General features: G+C 43.3%; 1 protein-coding gene across 1 annotated transcript in view; it reads right to left on the bottom strand.

Annotated features, from left to right (window-relative positions):
* Positions 1–3,470: 3,470 nt before the first annotated feature.
* Positions 3,471–18,259, bottom strand: part of TCEANC2 (transcription elongation factor A N-terminal and central domain containing 2) — a 41,222-nt gene continuing 26,433 nt past the window's right edge. The window contains exons 4-5 of the mRNA XM_080800492.1: positions 16,175–16,368; positions 3,471–8,991 (exon numbers count right to left, since the gene is read on the bottom strand). Coding sequence (XP_080656618.1) covers positions 8,803–8,991; positions 16,175–16,368 — 383 coding nt within the window. The 3' untranslated portion in view covers positions 3,471–8,802. The remainder of the gene's footprint in view (positions 8,992–16,174; positions 16,369–18,259) is intronic.

The following is an 18,259-nucleotide window of genomic DNA, read 5'->3' on the forward strand; positions in this document are numbered from 1 at the left end:
TCAGATGTGGGGATTGAGGCCTGGAGGGTTGAAATAGCTTGTCTAAGGTTGCCAGCTGAATAGCAATGAGCCAATGATGATCCTACTCGAAGGCAATCGTGAAGAGCTGTAGAGGAAAAAGTCTTGCCAATCACAGAATGTGTGTCTCACACAGCATGTCTGTATATTTTCTGCATCAAAAACATTACAATACGTGAATTTATATTCACTGCGAAACAACAATCTGATTGGATTATAACCCAAAGTATAAAATAGATACATGTGAGTCCATACTGAAAGGATAGATAGAGACACAGATAGATAGATGGATGGATGGATGGATGGATGGATGGGAGAGAATGGACAAATATTCCTTAAGGAAGAATTCCAAATAATATAAGTAGATATTCCACCCAGGAATGGGAGTTTAACCATGACCACCTTTGAGTAGGGTCTGGTGACTTCTCCCAAGGAATAGAGTATGGAAAGGGAAAAAGAGTAACATTACAGTGGAGAAACTGGGCAGACAGTACCTTAACCCAGCCATGGAGGCTAACATCCCCAGTGATAACGTCAGTGAATATCATGTGCCCCTGTTGCGCTGTGATGGGAAGGGTAGCTCACCCCTGGGGTACTCCTCCCCCATGACCCCTAACCCCAGTTCAGTCAGCAGGACTTCTTCAGACAAACCCAGACTTAGGAACGTTCTACAAAATACCTGGTCAACACTGCTCAAGACTGTCAAGGTCATAGGAAAAAAGGAAGACAGGGAAACTGGTCACAGAGCAAAGAAGACTGAAGAGGCATAACGAGTAAAGGCAGTTCAATCCCAGATTGAATCCTGGAACAGAAAACGAACGTTAGTGAATTTTCTGGTGAAGCTGGTGAAGGCTGAACGAGGTCTGGAGTGTAGTTCAAAGTAACACAGCAATAGCGGAGTTCTCATTTTGACAAAGGTACCCCACTACTTCACCATGTAACAGGGGAAATCGGGTGAGGGCCATATAGGAGCTCCCTGTGTGATCTGTCACTCTTCTGTTAAGTCTAAAATTATCCCCAAATAAAAAGTCTATTTAAAAAAAGTGGGTAAGGAGAGGGAGAGTCCCTCCCCCCCCCCACTTTACCCAAAGCCTCCTTCTGAACTGGGTACACACACATACACATCTTCTTCTTCAATATATTCCTGCAGGTTTCTCCCCCTTATATAAGTGGTTCAGCCAGTCCCTATTGTTCAGTAACTTCCCTTTCTCCGTGGACAATATATATCAGTGGTGTGTCTGTGTCAGTAGATTTTCAGTACAGATCTACGCTGTCCAATACAGTAGCCACTAGCCGCAAGCAACTACTGAATGCTCGGAAATGCAGTTAGTCCAAACTGAGATGTGCTGTGCAGTGTGAAATACACATCAGATTGCAAAAACTTCATACAAAAAAAAGTGAGTAAAATATCTCAATTGTTATGCTGATTACATGTTAAAGTGATCCTATCTTCAGTGTATAAAGCTCAAATATATCACTAATTTCATCTGTTTCCCTTGACAGTTTTTCACATGGCTCCTGGGAAATTTAAAACCACATATGTGGCTGGCTCGTGTTATATTTCTATTGGACAGTCCTGCTATACAGATAAACTCATTCTTTTTCTCGGCTGCATAGGGTCCCCCAATCTGTAAGTACCACACTTGATTCAACCATTCCTCTTCTAATGGAAATTGAGATAACTCCTAAAATTTTATTACTGACCACGCTGCAATTAAATCTTTGCAATGCCTACTTTGTGTGCTCGTAAAAATCTTCCTCTAGAGTAGGGGCTGGCCAACCAAAGCCATGGACCAAATGCCACCTGCCACCTGTTTCCATCAAGTTTTACTGGAACACAGCCCCACTCGTTCATTTCCATATTGTCTATGGCTGCTTTTGCACTCCAGCACGGGAGCTGAGTAGTTGTGAGAGGCCATATGGCCTGCCAAGCCTAAAATATTTACCAACTCTCCCTTTATAGAAAAGTTTGCTGACACTTGATCTAAGAGTTGTTAACCGACAATTTGGAGGCTATGCTGCAGGTCCAATTCCCTGGAGAGAAGACCATGAGATGGAGATTAGCATCAGACAGGGAGTTTGTTAGGTATTGTGCAGCCTTATGATGTGGTGGATTCGATGGGCTCCAGCTTACAGTGAGCAGCTGTGGCTGTACAGTAAAAAGCCATGGGTTCTGCCGGATCATATGGTTCACACAGCATGGCCACTTGTACTTGTTTAGTGCTTCTTCCCTGGTGGGTGTGAACATGGACTACAGTGAACTTCACATTTGGTGTCCACTCTCATAGTCCATCCACATGCCTGTACCCCAGATCTCTTTGTTCCCAATTTTCCAATCTTATCCTTCCAGACCCCTAACCAACCTGCCAAGCCATTCTCCACTGCCCATCAGATCCATGTTTAGTCTAACCGTGGGCCCCCTTTCCTTCACAAAAGGTGGATGACTGAGTGTACTACTCAGAGCTTGTCCACTGGAAGGATTTCCTCCTCCACTGCCTTTCAAGGACACTGCAGCGGGCCCTGCAGTATAACAACAGTCTATTTTTGGCTTGTTCACACATACTGAGCTGACCCACCCATCAACAAAGCTTGGCTTTTTTTTTTTCCTCTTCCAGCCGGAGAGGAGGAGCTCCTCAGCCAGCCGTAGGGGACCTCAGGGAGAGGTGCTGGTGCAAAGATGGAGGCTGACCTAAATGGCTGGGCCACCTGCTCATGCAGCTGTCTTTTGCCCTTTGGCCCTGCTGTGCCCCAACCCGATTGTACCATGTCTATCAAGATGAATTGCTTTTGGCCTCGTGTGACCTTCGGATATGGTGGATCTGACAGAAGCCAGCTTATGATGAACACCTTTCGCTGTACGGTTGACGTGATGAGCTACGGTCAGATGATCTGTCTCTACCAGAACCTCAGCCGTGAGGCCTCTGACTCTTCGTAGTGCCTTTTTCTGCTCTCTGCAATGGCTGTGTCTCATGAAGGCTTCCAGTATACGTGTCGTTCATCACCCATCTGGCCCAGTTTGATGTTCTTCAAGATGTCTAGGCAGGATAGGTCTTCTCAGACTGGGTTGAGAGAGGACAGGAAGGTTAACAGCCCTGGGGCAAGGCTGTTGCAAGCGAATATGAACTTTCTGTTAGGGAAGGACATGAAAAATGCTCCCCAGGCTGATAGCCACACAGCGAGTACCTAGATGGGTTAACGTGCTCTAGGAAAGATGCCACATGTGGCACAGAGGCTGCAAACAGAACTACCGATGATTGATTTCACTGTAGTTCACGGTCATCTTCCAGGATCCCCCTCATTTGTGCAGGGACCAGACCGGTGAGTGGAACAGAGATAATGAGATCACCGTCCCCGCATCGTTTAGGTCTTCAAGGATGGCATTAATCCTTGCCCTTCCCCGCTTATTAGTAAGGTTGAGCATCTTCTTTTTTTTTTTTTTTTTTTTTAAGATTTTCATTTATTTATTTGACAGAGATCACAAGTAGGCAGAGAGGCAGGCAGAGAGAGAGGAAGGGAAGCAGGCTCCCCGCTGAGCAGAGAGCCCGATGCGGGGCTCGATCCCAGGACCCTGGGATCATGACCTGAGTTGAAGGCAGAGGCTTTAACCCACTGAGCCACCCAGGTGCCCCAGGTTGAGCATCTTCTAGTATGTTTATCGACTTATTTCCTTTTCTTTGCATTCCCATAACTCATAATCATTTGTCTGTTTCTCTCATTAGACTGTGAGCTTCTTGGGGCCAGAGACGATGTCTCATTTATCCCCGTGACCCTTGGACCTGGCTGGTAAGAGCTCAACAAATATGCACTGAATGAACAATTTGAACAGGATGAACAAGCAGCATTCGATTGGACATCCTGGGTTCCTTGATCTTGAAACTAAGCTCCTTAGCTTATGGGTAAGGCTGTCCCTGACAGCAATTTTATCATTTTGGTTGATTTAAAAGAAAACACAATGTCATCCAATCAAACCATCTCTCTTTTGAAACCAAGGCAGTGTCACCGACCTAATCAGAGCTCCCAAAGCCTTGTTTTCTGGATGGACTCCCTTTGATAGCAATAATGGGCAGTAACAAGCTGAGCCCCCTCCCCATCTGGCTGTGATAAACGCACCCAAAACACATTACAAATCTCAAAATGAGGCTCTGGGGCCTGAGGCTGCAGCAAAAGAAAACCAAGGTTGACAAGCACAAGTTTAAGAACCTGATATTCTATAAATGAAAAAAGGCCAGCTGCCTGTTCCTTCAACTACTGAACAAAGTAAATGCATTATCTGAGCTTCCTGCCATTTTTCAAACCTGGGACTCTCTAATGATATCTGTTTGGTCAACTCTAAACTTCATTTGTTTAAAAAAAAAAAAAATCTCTCATCAACTGAATCTCAAGTGTGTCTTTCCTTTGCCTTTAAGTTTTTGGGCTTAAATTTTTAAATTTTTTTCTTAAATAGGCTTACGTAGGAACATTTTTATCTTCGTAAAACACACACCTTATTAGGTTCCTCACCTCCTCAAAAACTTCTCATGCCTCCCGTTATCTGAAGGCCAACATCCAACTCCTGCACAAGACCTCTGATGCCCTGGCTACATTTTTTTTTTTTTTTGCCCCATTTCTCTCCACCATTCCTAAGAACTTTATGCTCCCACCACACATTACTTGCCTCTACTGAAACAAGCCACGCCCTTTCTACCTGCGCTTTTGCACACACACTGCTCCCCCTGCGAAGAACCCTTGCCTCTTGAGAGTTAGTTCAAACATTAACTCTCTGTGAAGACTTTCCTTCCCTTAGAGTGGTGTTAATCGTTCCTCTTCCCACTTTCTCAACATTTTAAATAAATATCTACAGTAAATATCTCCTATCTTATAATTATTTACCTATGTGTCTGTCTCCCCACCAGACTAAGAGCTCCCCAAAGGTAGAAATTATATACCATATATTAGTTTCCCCAGGGCCAGTCCAGTCCCAGGCACGCAGCCGATGGCAACATGTTTGCTGAGTGAATGAATGAAAAGACCCAGTCCCTACCCAGGGGCCCAGAACCTCCAATTTAACAAGGAAAGGACCAAAAAGCTACTGGAGTGGACTTTAATGGCACTTAATTTCCCAGTTTCCTCTAGCAACTGAACACACAAGGAAGACATATTGATGCCTAGACTTACAGGTAACTCAGAGGTCTCAGGAACCTCTCTGACCCCAGTTCAGGATCAGGATCTGACCCTTTCACTGTGGACAGGTTGGAGCTAAGAGGCGCTTCTTAGTGGCTGGGCAAGCTTACGTGAGTGTCTGCGAGCCTCCTTCCCTTTGCCAAGCACTCAGAATAGCTCCATTAACGTTCATGGAAATTCTGCACATGCATCAAGGAGAAAACAGCCACAAATAACACAGCCTGCTTTCCAAATCTCCAAAGCACATCTCTGCAATCATTCCACTTTCTAACTATCACCACTGAAGCCTTTCAGCCAGACAGCAATTTGTTTTCAACTTACTCTGGGTTCCTAAGTTAGCAGAACTCTTTGGATGTTTATAAATGAAGCTTCCTCCTTCCTGTCCCTCTCCCTGCTCCAGCTTCTCTTCCACACAGCCCAATAATAAGAAACTAACCAATTCCTGCTTGCAATCAGTCCAGACGGCTTCACTTTGTGCTCAAGACCCTTCAAATTGTCCTGGTCCTTGCCTTTCTCTCCAGCCTCATCTCCAGGTACTTTCCTGCAGGTGTCTTCCACTCTAGCCGTCCCAACCACCTCCCAGGTACCACAGTTCTGAGGTTTTCCATACACCTCAACCACCCAATTACCTATTTCTGTCCTTTCAGACTCCACACAGGTAACACCTCCTCCAGTAAGCATTCCCTGATTGGATCAGATGCCTTCTCTGTATGCCTACAACTAGTCATTCAACCATTCAGTAAATGGTTATGAAGACCTAGCTTGTGCCAGGGCTCTGTTCTCGGTGTTGGACATACAACAGGAACAAAACAAAGACTCTGCTCTCAAGCTTAAATTCTTAAAGGAGGTGTAGGTGATGGGCAATGAAGAAATAACTGTTTCAAATGGGGGATAAATAGTCTGAAGAAAATAAAACAGGTTAGGGTATTAAACAATGATTGGGAGAGAGGGCTGTTTTATGTAGGGCAGTCAATGAAGGCCTATCTGATAAGGCAAACAGAGACCTGAATTGAGTGAAGACAGGAACATGCAGATATCCACGGAAAGAGCACTGTGATCAGGGGAAGAGGTAAGTGCAAAGTCCACAAAGCAGAAATGTGTCTGGTGTGTGTATCTGGAACAGCCAGTGGAACCACACCGGGGTGAGAAAGGGAGAGAATTTTAGGAAATGAGGTCAAAGAGGCAGCCAGGAGCCAGATCAAGTTGAGCCTTGCAGGACGTGGTTAAGGGGTTGGGATTTTGCTCTGAGAGAAGGCACTAGAAGGTTTTGAAAAGCTAGGATCTGTTTTACATTTTCAAAGGTTTGTTTCAGCTACTGTGTGGATTCTAGACAGTAAAGTGAACGAGGGTGGAGGCGGAAAGGGCATAGACACATTCACATCCATTAATTCCACAGTTATGTACTGGGTACTACTATGGGACAAGCACTCATCTAAAGACTGAAGATACCCAGACGAGAAACAGGAATTCCGAATTCTGGCAGGATTTCTGAAGGAAGTTACAATCGAGTGCAGACAGGATCAAGAGCATAACCACAGAACATGTGGGTATGTACAGAATAGCATACAGGGTATTATAGTAGGGACAGGGGAGAGGATTAGGTAGACAGTAGCATTCCAGAGAAAGAGAACAACATGAGAAAATGCTCAGAGTGGGGGGTGACATGATGGGCTTTCCCGTTTCGATATGTCACTTTGTCTCTAGCACAGAGAAATCAGTTGGAAGACATTAAGACTAGAGGCAGAAGGACCAGTTAGGAGGCCGTGTGGTCATCTGGACAAGAGAGGATAAAGCCCTGAAGTTGTACTAGAGATGGAGAAGAGACAAGAGAGTCTATATCTATGTGAGAAGTGAAACCATCAGGACGTGACTGGGGCGGGGTGTCTAGCTGAAGTGCCAGTATTGCCAAGTGAAAGAAGACAGGTCACATCTGAGATGCCCACGAGACATCCGGGAGATGGTGTCTGAAACTCAGGAGACAGGTATGTGCTGAAGATACAAACTGCAGCGTCCCCGGCATGCACACGGTGCCTAAGAACATGAATGGGGGAAATCGACCAGGAAGACCGTACACGTCAAATAGACTTGAGTTTTGAATTGTAAATCTGCCACTCACCATCTGTGTGACCCTGAGTAGGTTACTAAACCTTCTGAGCCTCACTTTCCTCATCTTTAATTAGGTACTAGTATTATTAATTTTCTAAATGTCTCCCACAGTGCTGAGCACATGGTTAAGTGCTCAGTTATTATTCCAGCTCTAAGAGTTATGAGCAGTGGGAAACCGAACAAGATACTCTGCTTGGTGAGCCTTGAGGTCCTATTTGTAGCTACTGCTAGGGATCCCTGGTGCCCCGAGGAATGGGTGGTCAGTGAGTAGGTCTAAACAAATGAAGAAGTCTAAAAAACGGAAATACAACAGATGAGAGGGTTTATCAGGATTATTAAACCATGACATAAAGATCAACGTCAATGCTAATAAATTATCTTAGGAAAGGTATCTAGCATTTAGAAGGCAGATGACATTAGGCCCCTTCCTTTTGTCCTTGCTTTTTAACTTAGCTCCTCTATTTTTTTTTTTTAAATTTTAATCTCCCCCATTCCACTGGCCCCTTCTTTTCAGATTATAAACATGCGCTAGTCTCCCCTAACCTAAAAAGCCTTCCTTGGGTCTTTCTATCACCCTCAAACTCTTGTCCCATCATTCTTTATTTTCACCAGCTGTCCCCGTTCTCATCCCCCAAACACTTTTCAATGAACAGGACACACCTTTTGTTTTAGGCCAAAAAAAAAAAAAAAAAAAAAAGCCCCAGTTTGTTATTACTTTAAAAGAGCAAATGCCATTTACATAACTGTTCAAGCAGCCCTATATAGCAGCATTTCATTTTAGGATATAGATGTATTTTTTTTTCCTACTACGGTATTCGTTTCAAGAGAAATTTCATTATGTATCTTCTGCGGAGCCCTAAACCAAGAGGCAGCGTATTCAAATAAACCCCAAGGTGTGGGGAGGCTTCAGGCCAGCTCCTCATTAGAAGCCTCAGCATGGGGGCTCCGGAGACCAATGCAGAAGGTCTTCCAGGGAGAGCTGCAATGTTCAGATAAGTGAGTTCTGGAAAGAAGGGGTAGTTGGCTGGCTCCAGCAGGCTCACCCCTGGGGTAGAGCAAAGAGAACAGACAGGGGAGTTCTGAGAGGCACGGGAGCTGTCTAAACTCAGGGGGACGGGACTGAGCGAGCCGCCGTGGTAATTGAGTTTCAGTTACCCGCAGGGTGGCGAAATCAAGTAGTCACTTCGTCTGCCTGACATGGGGGTTTAGAGGTGTCCTTGGCATACTTGCAGAGAAATCCATCCCCCTCTCACCGGGCTGGGTGACGGTGACCCTACTGAGCTCCCCAGTGACAGCCAGCCGCATCCCGCAAGGCAGCACAAGCGCACTAGAGCTAATGAAACCTCTCCTGCCGCCCGGCCCTCAGGGCTCTCGGCAGCGGGCCTGGAGGAACGGCACCAGGGGAAAATTCAGCGCCACTGGCAGCAGCCGCCACCCAAACTCCGAAAGGTCTTTGAATGGTGGAGAGAGGGACCCATTTTGCTTTCTGTCCAGCCCAGCGCTGGAACCATCCTCGGGTCATTTTTTGTGGTTCTGTACAAACGTGCCGACTGGCAGCGAGCCGTTCTTCACCTGAGCCCGGATTTCAGCTCGGTGCTTTAATGTGAAGACCAGGGCTCTCACGGTCCGCCGGTATGGCCCGTTAATGAGGCGGGAGCAGAGATGAAACGCTTCCTGCTCGATATTTTCAACCAGTAGGTGATCCATCTAAAAAACAGCAAAATTATCAAATTAGGGCCTTGCGTTGCATACGGATTAAAAGCGAGAGAGGCTGGAGCACTCTGCTCAGAGGCCTCCATTAATCAACTGAGATTCAAGGACATCTACTTCCTGTCACAAGAGAAACAGGAAGAGCAAATTAATTCCACCCTAGCAATTAAGGAACAAGGCCATGTGCTTAGTGACAGGGACCTCAGTCACAACCCCTGCCGGGTGGTAATATTTGCCATTATAACAGGAAACTGGCCGGCACTAAGCAACGGGTACTGGGCCCTGTACTTTACCAACCAGGAAACCAAGACCAAGGATAATAAATCAGTGTAACAGTTTATACTTTTTTTGGTTTGTTTTTAAAGTGCCTTTTAACCCCTTACAGCATTTCAGAAACATGGGGTCTGGGTCTTGATATGTGTGTACAGCAGCTTATAAATCACTTTTCACATTTAATGCTCACAGCTCCTCTTACCTCATTTTCTCGATGAGGAAATCGGTTCAAGGGTGAAGAAAGGTTCAAGGTCTTACAACTAAGAGGCAGAGCCAGGACTCTGACCTGGCGCCCCGACCCCAAAGTTCGCGTTCCTCTTCCTTCACCGTACTAACTGGCCCCTTACATTTGGAGGGACCAGCTGAGTCCGAAGAGAGCTCTGCGGGGCCAGCTGAGCAGAGCACGCCTGGTGGATGGGACCTGCAGCAGTTCCGGGGTGGTCCAGGTCCGGCCCAACCCCTCCTCAAGTCACAGACCTCATCGGAGCAGCACAGGTCTGGGTCTCTGTCCACGGTCAGGATCCAGGCCAGACTGAGGTGCTGGTCAGGCATTCCCCTCACCACCCTCCTTTCCAGGCCCATCTCCCACTACTCGTCTTGCCAGTGCTGACCACAGCCCAGCCTGAGCAAGCAAAGTGCTCTGATGTACTGCTGGGCCTCTGCCCACGTATAGGCTCCCTCAGCAAGGTCCACTTTTCCCAGGAAACATGCCTATTTGCATGTCAAAACTGAGCTAAAACCCAAAAAGCTAGAAAAGCAAATCCAAGCCTAAAGGACTGGAAAGTCTTCCTTGGGTGGACACAATGTCCTAAGCTTCCCTTAGACATTTTCATAATATAATGATCTATTTTTTTGGTTCCTTGAAAAGAGGAAATAAATTTCTCTTTCTTGCTTTTTTCCCTTCCCTTCTTACCACGCCACTCATTCAAATACTGAGTCGCACTTACTATGTGCCAGGCGCTGTGCACGGGCTGAGGAAAAAGCAGTGAACAAGGACGACAGTCCTTGACTCCACGGAGAGCACAGCCCGGTTGGAGAAAGGTAGGGAACAGGATTCTGAGTATACCAAGTACTAGGAAAGGGGACAGGAGTTAAGTGCTGGGCTGCAGAGCTACAACACAGGGCCCCATCCCAGGAAGGCAGCACCTGGCTTTGGGAGGGAATGATGTTTGATCCAAGAACTCTCTGGCCAGGTGAAGGGCGTTTGCCTCATGAGAAATTCACCGAGCGCTGCGTATATCTTCTGGGCAGTTTCCTATGTATGTACTATACTTCTGTTTAAAAGAAAAGTTTAAGAAAAAATTGTACCAAAAATAAAAAAAAGAACGCCCGATATTTGATAAAATGTCCTCAAGTAAAAGAGAGACCAATAGACCAAAACAATTAGAAAAAGGAACTTGGAAGAAAGAAGAACCAGGCAGAATGTAGAACAGGACTGAGAGAGAAAGACAGACAGGGCGAAGGACTATCTAGGCCCAGACATGTGCCTACATGTAGCAGACAAAAGATACAAGATGTTCAGGGAAGTCTGTGTTCCTGATGACCATCTCTGAGGCTTGTGCTGGAGTGAGAGCACTTGGCACCATCGTTCTTCAGAACCCAGATTCCTTGGGCTTTTCATGAACTCCTGGGTAGGCACCGAAGTCGCCCCCTGCCTGAGGCAGCCCTGGTACCAAACTACTTTAGTAGGAGGCAGAAAGGGTGGCTGTCGGCCCACCACCCAGCAATGCTGCCAGAGAAGCCCCTCATCCCCGGGGGGAGGATGGTAAGTCACTGTTTAGACTCACTCAATGTGACAGACAAGAGGAAGTCTTCATTTTCCTCTTTTTCTCCCTTTCTTATTTCTTTTTGAGGACAGTGGTTGTGGGGGAAGAAGGGTTTGTGTGCATTTGCAAAAATACATCATGGCCATTCCATTACACTATAATCTATATAAAAAAAAGAACTTTGAGAAAGCCTTGGAATTCACATAACTGGATATCATCCATGCTTCATTCACCAAACAGCTACTGAATCACCACTCTGAGACTGGCCTGATCTGGGTATTGGAGACACTAAGCAGAAAAGGCCTGACCCCTGCCCTCCGGAAACTCACAGTGGAGAGAGGAGGTCCTGGATACAGATAGTGGAGGGGGTGGAGGGTGGGTTCTGTACCAGCGCTGTGATGGGAAAAGCAAGTAAGCACCTAACTATTCTCATGCATGCTCTTGTTAAATGAAGGCCAATCACAATGAGGAAAAACATCAGTGGTATTAAAATGTAAATCATAAGGGAAGATAAGTCATCACACACGCACCCGTACAAGTTCATTGCACAAAGTGAAGAGCATCTATCTTGTAACTGCCTTGGGATATTTCAAGCCTACCCAAGTTATTGAGAGTTCTTGAGTCCTTCCCAGTGGGTCCTAACCTGGTAATTCAGGTTAAGTTTTGGGTGAAAGGACCAGAATCTCACTGAGACCTTGAGAAAGAGAGGTTTTGCTGTGAGATACATCCATATGAGTGGGAATGGGATACATCTGAACGAAGGGGAAATGGGAACAAGAAACCTAAGGATTTAGTCAGGAATCACATCCTTTCTCTTGTTGGTCTCGAGATCTGCCTGGTCTGTTTCTCACATGTTCTTGCCCCTCTCCTTTTGCCTTACTCACTACCAATTTTTTTTTAAGATTTTATTTATTTATTTGACAGAGATCACAAGTAGGCAGAGAGGCAGGCAGAGAGAGGGGGAGGCAGGCTCCCCGCTGAGCAGGGACCCCCCCCGCCCCCCCCAATGCGGGGCTCGATCCCAGGACCCTGAGATCACAACCCGAGCTGAAGGCAGAGGCTTTAACCCACTGAGCCACCCAGGCGCCCCTACTCACTACCAATCTTAAGCGCCTTATTCTCTCCCCCTGTGCTACACATCTCTAGCCAGCTTCTACTCCCTCACAACTCCCCCAACACCCCTTCTGCTTCAACACTCCCACTGTTGTTGTCCTTGCTATTTCCTAGTTCGCACTTCTCAGAGACAGAGCACCTGATGTGCCTAGCTTATCTATTTGTATCTAAGTTAACTGTGTGTTATTCAGTTGTCCCATCACAGACGAACTGGCTTTAGCTGGGCAAGATCTAAGACATGACCACCCAGCACTGTCTTTCCTCAAGGATTCTGGACCCAGTGGGAAATGGTGCCATAATCGATTAGTGATGTCTGCCACCTCTGTAAGCTCTTTAAAAGCAAGGTGAGGTCGTCTTCATGTGTTTACCTCAAGTGCAGAGCTTCCCACATTGTCCAGTGACTATTTATTTGCCGATCTCCCTCAGAAGACTGTGAGCCCCTTGAGGGCTGTTACCATGTTGCTTCATTTCTGAATTCCTGCTCTATCCCTAGCACTGGTATGGGCACACAGTAAGTGCTCCGGAAGTTATTTGTTAAACGAGTTAAGAGAGTAAACGAGTATCCTTCTTCCGTGCGTATACCTTCCTGCTTTCCTGTTCTTTTGGTGATATTCTAGACCCAACAGATAAGATATGAAATATAATGTTTCTACTTTAATATGTATTTTCTGGCTTAGAAAATCCTACCCATTAACAAAGGCCAATTCAACTGTCATCTCTTCCATGAAACCTTCCCAGATTCTCTCATCAGATCTCACTGTTCTGTCCTTTGTGTGTCTGTACCATTTGCTAGTACCACTATTTCAGACATATTTTCATCCTGCCTTATATTTAGTCAGTTGTTCACAGGCTCTCAGCCAGGAGACAGTAAGCTTTCTTAAGCCCAGGGAACAAGACTCATTTATGTTTATATTCTTCCCGGCACCAGCAGTAGTAGTATTAAACATTTGTTGAATTGAATACCTACTGGAAGCAAACTTTGTATGAGTTTTCCAGTAGCATGATTGGATTTGTACACATCTACCCGCACTCCTCTTTGACCACTTGAATACATTTATGAGAGAGCTGGTCAAAGCCAGAGGTGCAGTCTGAGGCCATTAAACAAAGAGAAAACTAACAGTCCCATATGGGGACGTACCCCTGACCTGGATCTCATTAGCACCATCTGACAACCAACTGGGCCAACCAGCCAGTGTTTCATAACTCTTAATGATACAGGCTCACTTTGAGAATCAGGTTCATTTTTTTTAATGACATAATAGGAAAATGATCACAGGCCGTGAGGTAGGAAGGAGAGTGGATAATGAGGAAGGGGAAGTAAGAGAATGACACCACAGGGGACGTTCATATGAGGAAAGATCTAAAAGACAGGGAAGAACAAAGAAGATCCGGAAGGGAGAGAAAGTAAAGGGGAATGGGGCATGGGTCTCAAAAGTGGAGTTTTTATTCATCTATCCCATTATTCCAAGAACAAGGAAACAATCCATACATCTGGAAAGCAAGACCTGTACAGAGTAATAAAGAGACACACCTTTTGGCTGTATGTGTATATTCTTCATCTGTGGCTTTTACTACTAAAGGATATGACCAAAACAAACACCATGGAAACATTTTTTTTCCACAAAAATATAATGCGTGATTTTGCAAAAACACATGCTAGGATTAAATTGTAAAGGCTTTTAAGTCATTGGGCAGGTAACTTACCCAGTGGTTTACTCCTGCCTGATAAAGTACATTTCTAGAGATCTGATGTCTGACTTGAATGCACTCAACATTGGTTACTGTCAAAGACCAGATACCAGATGAGATGGTTCACTGATTTACCCTAACATGGAAATGTTTCAGATGATGATAGGTGCTAGGAGTTTACGTTATATAAAAGTGTTTATATTTATATTCCCAGACATATCAAACCGATAAAAGTACTACCAAATGCTGTTTATGCAAGGAAAACAGATTGATTTTTTTTTTTTTTTTGTCGAGGAAGATGGTAAGATGCACATTTTTTAATTTAAAAAAATTATTCTTTGGGAACAAAACCATTCAACTATGCTTAATCTGATATTTTTTCCAATTACACTGGAAAGCACTAACGAATGTATCACTTTTTTAACTTTGCTTTGTAACACTTGAGTGCTTACCACTTGATGTGCCATTTAAAGGATAATTAATGGATAAACTAAAAGGATAATTATTATGGAGTTTAATATAGCAGGCAAACTGCTCATTAATCCTTACAAGCATAGCTTCGTTATTATCATTTACTTAAAAAGATACCACAGGGAGCTGGTATTTACCACCACATTAACTACATATTATATACCCACAATCTATGTTTCTGCAATAATTTTGGCTTATTTTAAAAATAAACTTTATGTAAAATATTAAATATTAAATAGCAAATCTTGTTGGCTAATCGACACTCTACAAAATTTACAATCTTTACATTTTTTTTCTTTCTTCCAAGGGTTTAATAGTCATATTAAAGCTTCCTATAGGAAAAGTTAGGCAAACTTACAGCAATATTAACTCACTGTAAATATCAAACAGACATTAAAATTATAAATATGAAAAATAAATATATATAGAAAAGGATATACAAAATGACCCTGATATTGATTGAGATGTAAAATAAAACACAAAAGTAAATAATTGTCAATTTTCTGCAGTTATTTAAATAATCAATAAAAGCATCTTATGGAACATTTGGCATATGAGTAGCACTTAATAAATATGGTATAATCATTAACTTGCCCAATATTCATTTAAAGAGCTATAATAATTTAACAAACAGGAAATGTACCAAAATGTTAACAAGATTATGTCTGGCGGTAGGTTCAATGGTGATTTTGTTTTTCCTTTCTTTTTTTTTTTTTTTTAAAGATTTTATTTATTTATTTGACAGACAGAGATCACAAGTAGGCAGAGAGGCAGGCAGAGAGAGGGGAAAGCAGGCTCCCTGCCAAGTGGAGAACCCGATGTGGGGCTCCATCCCAGGACCCTGGGATCATGACCTGAGCTGAAAGCAGAGGCTTTAACCCACTGAGCCACCCAGGCGCCCCTTGCTTTTCCTTTCTATATTTTCTCATTTTCTAGCACATGACCCAAAACTCCATTTTTAAAAAGTAAATAACATACTACATGTCCATTTACCTTTCTTTTATAGATTCCTAATTGAGATAGAAAGGTTAAAATATTTTTTCAGAGAATGCAGTGACAGTTCTAGCATTTAGACCTAGACTTTTGAAACTGTTTCTTTTGTTAATAATATTAAATTATTCTTCAAGGACACTTTAACAGGGATACCTGAAGAAGAGGAAAAAATATGGATGTTATGTCTGATTTTTCTGGAATATTAACTGACCTGTAAAATTTGTTTATGATGATTAATATCACTGTTAATGAGCAGAAATCCTTCTTCTAGCACCTGTACCTCAAACCACTAACATCTGAACTGTGAACTGTGAAGACGACAGAGATTATGTCTAGCCAACTGATTATATGCCTTGGAACTAAAAGTATGAGCGTTGACAAAAAATGGGGGAGTAGAGTCTTTCCAACAGACACCATTTATTTTGCCACAAAATTCCACAGCACAGTCCACACCAGAGTTTTTGTTTTGCTGGGAAAGGGAAGAATTTTAAATAGGAAGGAACCAATATCCACTAAGTAACTTCTAATCACCACATACTCTACTATTCCGTTGTATAAATGTTTCATTTAATCTTTCCAATAATTACAGGGAGTAGGAATTAGAACACTCATTTTACAGATAGAAAAAATCAAAGAAATGTTCAGGGGGTTGCCTAAAATGACACAACCAGTACGTACTAGAGCCAGCGTTTTAATCCAGGTCTTGCTCCAAAGCCCGCAATCTTTCTAGCGTACTATCTCCCAGAATGCTTACAAATCCAGAATCCTTAAAGAAAAAATTAGTTAGAATAAAGCTACAGCACTAAGACCACGAAAGATTTATGGAAATGTGAGGCTCATTTAACAAGAGAATCGTGTTCCAACCAGGACATTACCTCTAATTCCAAGGCTTCTGAGAGTAACTTCTGGGCATTTTTCCTGAATGTCTCCGTTTTGGGGTCGCTCCGCACTTCAATAGAAGGTCTGTCTAAATGTTTTTCCATGAAAGTTCTCCACTCAGTGTAAACTTCTCCGGCAAGACAAGCCACTTCTGGATCTGAGTGCTGACGCATCTTATTCACGGTGTGACCTGGAACAAGAAAGGAGAAACCAAGGGAAAGGTAGCTCTGGTGTCTTCTGAAAAGGACAGGAACAGACGAGCTGATGTACGGCACGTAGAAAGTCATTCATATACCTAAAGCTGTAAAAGCTCTTGTGCAAATGAAGACCCATTTCTCAAAGGCTGAGATAACCAGATAATCACAGTCGGAGAATCGCGGGACTAGCCAATGCAATAAGTCAAACAATGGAAGCATGATCAATAGATACTTAAAATGGAACAATTAAAAGTATCAACTCCTTCATTCAAAAATTGCAAGAAAAGAAAATGAATTAAGCATTTATCTTGTCTTCCTGGTACATATTATATTTCAGAACAACCAAATAGTTCTACTTATTGAGGGAATGTTCTTTATTCAGCTAATAAGTGTGAAAAGATTGACAGAATTTTTAAACATTTCGTAGCCTGTGATGAAGTAATTCATTCGGGTGACAAGCATCAGTGGATGAACTCATTCAATGAAGGGTTGATGGAGAAATTTATAATGGAGGGATGAGCTGTCAGCACCGGAACCACTAATCAATCTTAGCACCCCTGAGAGTGGGACTCTCAGAGAGAGGTGGCACTTCACAGCACTACCTATGAATAGTCTTGCAACCTTCCTTCCAAAGAAAATGAGGAACCAGAATCCAACCAGTCATTCAAAGATAACCTCTGGTTTGCAGTAAGTGAGAGACAGAGTAATGAGTTAATTTATAGTATGGGGAAAAAGATACATCCAGAATGTGAGACACTCCGTAGGACCACAGAACTGATTTCTTCAATAGTCACTGGCATTAAAAATAAAAATTATAACTAAGTTTTTTATTTGAGTGTAGTTGATGCACAGTGTTACATCAGCTTCAGGGGGTATAACATAGCGATTCGGTAAGTTTTTCCACTATGCTATGCTCACAAGTGCGGCAACCATCTGTCACCATAGAACACTAGGACAATCCCATTGACTATACTCCTTCTGCTGAGTCTTTTATTTCCGTGACTTATTCCTCCCATAACGGAAGCTTGTATCTCCCTCTTCCCTTCACCCTTTTTGCCCAGTCCCCACTCCCCTTCCCTTTGGCAGCTCTCAGTTTATACTCTTGTGTTTACAGGTTCCAATTCTATTTGTTTGTTTATTCATTTGTTGATGGCTTTTTTTTTTCTTAAAGGGGGTAAGGTTATGGACTGCTATAAAGAGTCTTTTGAGTTCAAACTACCAAATTCAATGCGTGATTCCAATCCTCACTGCAACAAATCAACCAACTATTAAGAGATTTTGAGATACAAAAGGAATATGAATTTACACTAGATATTAAATTATACCATGAAATTACTGTTTGTTAAGAGTGAAAATGGCACTGTTGTTATGTAAGAAAATGTCTGTATTTTTAGATGTAGTATGTAAGTACGTAAAGCTGAAATAGAAAGAGGTCTGGGAGGGGCACCTGGGTGGCTCAGTGGGTTAAAGCCTCTGTCTTCGGCTCAGTTCATGATCTCAGGGTCCTGGGATCGAGCCCCGCATCAGGCTCTCTGCTCAGCAGGGAGCCTGCTTCCTCTTCTCTCTCTGCTTGCCTCTTTGCCTATTTGTGATCTCTGTCTGTCAAATGAATAAATAAAATCTTAAAAAAAAAAAAAAAGAAAGAGGTCTGGGATTCTGCTTTAAAATACTTAAGCAACAGCACAAAAATGGGAAAGATGAAGTAAGTGGGACCAAATCTTAATAGTTACTGAATTTGGGTGAAGGGCATATGGGGGTGTGTTCTATTATTTTCTTTATTTTTATGTGTGTTTGAGATTTCCATAATAAAAATGGAAAAAGGCAGAGGATCTACAAAAGTACTTAGACAAAAACAATTACAGAGAAAAGCCAAAGAAATCAACT

Source organism: Martes martes, assembly GCF_963455335.1.
Source record: "Martes martes genome assembly, chromosome: 4".
In the NCBI taxonomy this organism is placed as follows: domain Eukaryota; kingdom Metazoa; phylum Chordata; class Mammalia; order Carnivora; family Mustelidae; genus Martes; species Martes martes.